General features: G+C 36.8%; 1 protein-coding gene across 1 annotated transcript in view; it reads left to right on the forward strand.

Moving 5' to 3' along the window:
- The window catches only part of mad1l1 (mitotic arrest deficient 1 like 1), a 98414-nt gene that overhangs the window by 31025 nt on the left and 60502 nt on the right, over nt 1–6887 (forward strand). Inside the window, exon 11 of the mRNA XM_016249466.1 lies at nt 754–898. Coding sequence (XP_016104952.1) covers nt 754–898 — 145 coding nt within the window. The remainder of the gene's footprint in view (nt 1–753; nt 899–6887) is intronic.

Consider the following 6887-nt stretch of genomic DNA (forward strand, 5'->3'; position numbering starts at 1 on the left):
CCACGGCATGGCGGCGGCGGCAACAATACGACAGCGAGAGTAAAAGTTACGCCTTCTTTCTTTGCGTGAACATTTGGGCGGCGTTATGCAAATCTTCCCACATCGTGACATAGACATGTTGGAATGAGCCGTTTTAGGTAGGCATGGTTGACTCTTAACTTTTATAAAGAATATCTCTTTGGATTTGAGACTTTGGTCTTTGCAACTTTACAGATCTTTTTTTATGCACCAAGAGCTTGTAACACTCCAAAGAGAAAGGAAAAATTGAAATCGCATCACATCACTCCTTTAAATATATATTTTATTTTGGATGTGATTGATCGTTGCCCAGCACTAAAAAAAAAATATATATATATATATATATATATTTGGTAATACTTGTCTCAAATGACATATAAGAATTTGTTTAACTGTACCAAAGTGCACTACATCTGACTAGTTAGTTAGTGACTAGTTAAGCTAATTATTGTAATGAATATGGATTAATCAGACATGCTCATTCATTTAACTTCACCAGGGGGTGTTTTCAGGGCTGTTTCAGAGAATTGTTTATGGCTCACTGTCTTCCACATAACATTGTGCCATTTACCAGAACGGCCCAGCTACAAAGAGCATATATTCAGCTGTGAACACTCACAAAGCAGCTTTTATGTTATAAGGAAATTACCTTCCAGGATATAGAGGATGCAGTTATGTGTTCTCCCCAGAGCTGCTCTATCCTAATGTTATTCTTCCGTTTTCTGTCTCTTTCAGCATTCGCTCTGTGGAGAAGGCCCGCACTGAGCTCATGCCCGAGATCGCTCAACTGCGAGCCAAAGCTCAAGAAGAACAGAAGAAACGAGAGAACCAGGATTCGCTTGTCCGTCGCCTGCAGAAGAGAGTCCTACTACTCACCAAGGTAAAAAAAGAAACGTATAAATAAACATTCAGTTACTCTCGTCAAAACAAAAGGATTCATACTTTGTAAACACTATACATTTCAGAACCGAACACTTTCTCCCCAGTGCAAAGTGGCTATTTCTCTCTAGAACAATAGATAGGTAAAACTCTTAAAAATTTTATAACGCATGTGTACTCGTGATATCAACAACTAAGAAAGTATTATATCTTTAAAACATTTAATTAGGTAGAACAATCATTTTCAGTCCTGCTATGGTAATATGATGTGCCAAAGTAACATGTTAGAATGATTTCTGTTGGATGCGCAAAAACTTGAACCATCTAAATATACTTAAAGGGATAGTTCACCAAAAAACTGAAAATTGTTATAATTTACTCACCTTCGTGTCATTCTAAACCCATAAGACTTTTTTCATCATCTGTCCCTCCACTGCATGCAGCCAAAACACTTCAAAAAGTTCATAAGGACATCATAAAAAGAAATCCATATAAATGGAGCAGTTAACCAATGAGAATTGTTCTCGTGCATCAATTAAGCACTCAATTCAGATGGATTTGTGATATCTTTAAGAATTTTGGAAGCATTAGAGTTAGAGCATTAGCATTTTTGCTTCGAAGATGAACTTCTGGAATGACAAGAGGGTGAGAAAATGATGACATGAAATGATGAAAATTATTTTAATTTATGTTTGAACGTAACCTTTAAGCAAGGGAAAATAGTCAAAAGTCTGATATGACCCATTATCCTTCTCTCAACCTCGGTCTCATAGGCAGTATGGACGGCTGTAACTCCTATAGAAATCTAGAATGTGTCCTCCTTCCTGGCATGATGTTCTCTCCAAAGGCTAGGACGAGATTTAGATAAATCACTGGAGCAGCGCCTTATTGTGTATGCGAATAATACTCTTGTTCTTTTTGTCAACAGCTTGGTAAACTGGTAATTAACAAAGGCTTCAATAAGGTCCTAAATAGGTGATTTTTGATTTAATGAGGTCAATGTTTGAGTGTAATGATGCCCACACTGGAGACATTTAGAACATCCTCACCTCCAGCCGACCAGCCTGGAAGCTGCTCTAAACACACATGGACAATTAGAGCTGTCAGAACAAGTAATTAAGAGTAAAGATAAGCTAGCAGGCTCATATGTTTCTCTATTATTCAGTAGTTAATTACGTTGGTGGTATGCTCAGTTAAATGCTTGTCCAGTTAACTCCAATTTTTGTATAAGCAGTAATAGCATTGCACAACTTTTCTACAAACCTAATTTTAGACATGATTTTTTTTTTCATCAATTTTATCCCAATGCAATTAATTGTATTTTACCTTTGTATTTATGTTATCACACTTTGTGCTTATCTCAGTTAATGAAGAGTAATAGTCTTCATTATTGGCCTACTGGTTATTTATCCTGAAAACTTTTTTTTTTAAAATTTGACATTTGTTATCTTGCATTGCTAACAAGCTTTCATGTTTGGGGTTGCTAGATGTCAAGAGTTTAAATCCCCCAATCAGTCTTATCAATTTTCTTAAATCGGTATGTTTTCTGCCCAGTGTTTTACTTTATCTTTACTAAACTTGCCAACCATGTGCACACACATACACCCACTGTTAAAAAAGTGCTGATGATATGAAAACAGAAAAATGTGTTCTGTTGTAGTTTAGCAATCTCACTGTAATGTTTTGCTCAAAAAAGTATAATGCAGTCAGTCTATGTTCCTTCACGAGGCCACTTGTGATATTTGCTGCAGTTAAATCTTAAAGCAAACCTTGTCAATAAATCCAACCATGACAAATATACAAAGTCTTTTTAATAGATATTTTAATGAAAAAAAACTTTAGGATAATTTGGAATTAATATTAGGAGTTGAACTGTTTTAGCTTTTGAGAGCTACTTAAGGTTCTACCAGAAGAGACGGTTAATATGTAATATGTACTAAGAGAAAATAATAAATCAGGAAACTAGATGAGGTGTAAACCCTGCATATGAGTTGACATTATCTTGATTTGTGCTTACATGAATGTGCAATAATTCTGATGAAATGTAAAAATATATTGCTCTCATGAGAATAATTTTGATTAAAAATCGCAATTTAAAGTTTTTGAGCACAATCTTGATTGTCTCATTAACAATTACCTTGTGGCAATAGTCAGTTCAGTAGTGTCTAAACTTTTGACTTGTTCTGTATATGATGATAAACCTGTTTACACACGCAGTTTCATAGAACTAATAGAATTGACATGCTAGAATCTGGAGGCTGTTTGTCACTAGCCATTATTGACAACTTCAGCACTTCACGTGCTGCAAGACCAGGAAAATGCATCAGCTGTCTTTAGAGTATATTAGATTAACAGTTTTCTAGCTATGATTAAAAGCCATGATAAAAAGGTTTTATTGTAGCATTGACCCAAGTTCTCCATTAAATGAAGATCCATAGGGGTGGAGAAAAAAAAACTGCAGTGCAGCACAGATTCGTTTCCTTATTCACTCACCCACATAGATTCCCTCTCCGGCACAGAAACTCAGAGGCCGGTGCCAAAATAATAGAGTCCTAAATGAGAGTTTGCTATCTGTGGGACGAATGAGGTGAGTTTAAGATAACAGCAAGGGTGAATTTCATTACAATGGAAGCAGAAAAATAGCTTTGGAAGATGTGTGTTGAAGTACGTATGTGTGTGAATATACTGATATGTGCTAGTGTGTTGAACACCTTAGGTGGTATAACTCGTATTAAACCTGAACTGTTTTCATGACTTCAGGTAATAAAACGGATACCTCTTTGACCTTTAAAAAATAGTGCAGAGATAAGAATAAAATCTTCCTTCCTTCCTTCCTTACTTACAACTTGTCATTTAGGGCGGTGAATCTTTGTGTAAACAGCAAATCGATTCACGATTCATAGTAGGGGTGCTCCGATTGATCGGCTTCCGATCACTATCGGCCGATAATCGCTTTGGGATGATTGATCGGCGGTCTCTAAAAAGGCAGATCTCAAAAAAACGATCTGAAGCTGATGACGCGCCTGCCGTGAGAGGTTTGGCATGACATGCAGCGGCGCCGTCTCAGTCTCTGTCCGGCGCGGGTGAAATAATTAAAATGCTGAAGGTGAGGTGCAATTCATATTTCTTCATTAGATAACTTCTAAAGTAATTTGAAAACTTTCTGTAAGACATAATTTCACAAACAGCGCGAGTGAATCACAGCGCGCTCTATCGCTCTCAAAATACGCAAATGGCTTCAAATCACCACACATCACGTCTGTCTATAAGCGAGCTGCACGCAGAACAGTTGACAGGAATTTTCACTTGCACAATCGAGCTGGTGTTGTCACTAAAGTTTATAAATTGCATTTCTTTTTAATTCTTGCCAGTGTTTAACCATTCAGCGCTCCCCTGGAGACTGTGCGCTCATGCAAACTCGCAGCGCACACACATAACGCCAGGTTCACACATACTCCGTTTGCAGTGCGTAGGCCTATGTGGTGCGTATTTTTACCGCGCTCATGTTAATGGATTCTAAAGCGTTCACACTGCATGCGGTTGCGGTCCGGCAGTGCGTTCCATAAGCAGTCCGCAGCAGTGCAGCGATTGATTCCACACCTAGTTTGCTGCACATGCTGAATTGAAGTGACAGCGCATGTTTTGCGGTAAATATGAAAACGAAAATGTAGTAATTACACCATAAATGCATATAATTAAAGTCTGCTGTGTTTCACAGTCAAAACATATTGCTTTTTGGCTAGGTTTAAAGGAAAAGAGCACTTTTAGATAAACAAGGCAATAATAGATGGCATGGCACTCGTGGAGTTAGGAAAACTAAGTTCTTTATGGACAGGATTGCTTGTAATAAAGATTTAAATGCAAAACGAAACAAAAAAAACGCAGCTGACTGTTTCTGGCAATGGTAAGTTTTTTTTATTTAGAATGTTTGTGATAATGTAAGAAAAGTATTTTAAATGTTTTGCCACTTGTTCAAATATACTTTAGTATGTCTTTAGTTGGACTTCAGCACTACTTCCACACAATTAAAGTGCATTAAGTACAAAATTAGTTGTTCCAATTTAGCAGACTAAGTATACCAGTTTAGTATACCTACCCCTGGTTTCACAGACAAAGCTTAAGGCTATAGTCCCAGACTAAAAATATCTTGCTCTTACATATCTTACAATATGTCATTGCCACTGTTCTGTCTCAAGATGCACACCTGAAACAATTTTTTTTCCTAAGGCATTTTTATAAAAGCTGCTTAAATGTCTTAATTTAACTAAGGCCTAGTCCTGGCTTTGGCTAAGCCCCATCTGTGAAACTGGGCCTAAAAGTTCAATTGCAGTGTATATTTTGTAGTATACTTGAAAGTGAAAAGAGTGAGAATGAAAGTATATTTATTTTTCACTAGGGTATGCAAGCTAAGATATATATATATATTTTAAAAAGGCTTTAAAAGTATTACTTTGTGTTAACTATTGTGTAGCATACTGTCAGTGTAGGGTAACATGTTACACCTTTGCATGATGTGAGCTTTATCTTATTTTCATAAAATAAAATGCAACAGTATTTAACTTTTCCTTTCTATCGGCGAATGCTGAATTCTGAAAGAAAACGCGCCCGATGTCTGTTTGCTTTAATGACGAACGCATCTTTTATGCATATGATTGGCAGATAAACCTTGCGCTCTTATTTCAATGCTGTGGTTATTTTAACAGTTTCCTTCGTACATTCAGTTTAACGACATTAAGTTAAAAGTCATTTATCATTCAATGGAACTGTGCGTATGCTTTTAGACACTTACATGGTCTTTGCTCCATCCAAATGCACACAGGTAATGTCAATGGTATGACTGAGAGCCACTGAAAAACTACAGAACAGTAAAACTACTTTACTAAGTAAAGCTACTTTACTCTAGCAGTACTGGCCATGAGTACTAAGGAGAGATCACACATTGGCTGGTTAAAAAAATGTGTCAGAGCGCTACGAATGGAGCGCGAGCGCAATCCTGTGACAGGCGGTAACGAATGGAGCGTGTGAAGGAGAGATGTGAGACACGAACAACGCTGTTCAAGGTCTCCATTAATTCGTGCTTGTAGTAATTTAATGTGTATATTTTAAAGCATTGAATTGTTTTAATGAATCGCGATTCATTAGATTCTTAGCGTTTTAAATCGATTACTGTATGAAATCAACGATTCAAAAATCCATGTTTCAAGATCGATGCAATATGCATCATCAGGGTTTGTAATCGATGAATCGAGAAAAAGAATGAATCGTTACACCCCTAATTTCATTCCAAAATTAATAGGGAGAAGGGACATTTACTGTATTACAGCAATTCACAATCATTTGTTTAAATACTTTGTTTATATTTTATGATTTAAATGGTTGTAAGGATCCACCCGCCAGCCCAAAAAGCGGAATCCAGCGGCCTGGTCGAAGGTTTAATGCGTATCCGGTCTTTTACTTGCGCTTCTGAATTTATCAGGACTTAGTTTCAATTTTGTCTAGCTCCGTGTTCAATCTGACTCCAATTTCACGTGATCAGTTTTTAATTAGAAATATTGCTTTGAAATATTGCCTAACTTTAATGATCACAAATATTAATTTAGATATTCGATTATTCCTGACTCCCTATACTTTCACTTATCCGTTCACTGGGGACCTAATGTCTCTTTTAAGTCTCACGCTGGCCTTACGTGGATCTTACGATCACAAACTCGCCAGTCTGATGCTAGTCAGAGGGTGTAGGTAGACTAATACCTATTTTGCCTGCTGCCTACTGCTTGCTTATTACAAAAAGTGTAATTCATGTAACGAATCAGCTCATGGGAAATATGAATAATTAACCATAACTAGTTATAATTAATTATGAATATTTTAGATCCGCTGTAGATATTTAGCTGACCTCTCAGGGTCAACTGTCTTGTCAATTCTAAGAACGTTAATTTCCTGGTTAAGGGAAATAACTTTCTTACTGTACAATTCTACAAAAGCTTGTA

Source organism: Sinocyclocheilus grahami, unplaced genomic scaffold, assembly GCF_001515645.1.
Source record: "Sinocyclocheilus grahami isolate Dianchi unplaced genomic scaffold, SAMN03320097.WGS_v1.1 scaffold25.1, whole genome shotgun sequence".
Lineage (NCBI taxonomy): Eukaryota > Metazoa > Chordata > Actinopteri > Cypriniformes > Cyprinidae > Sinocyclocheilus > Sinocyclocheilus grahami.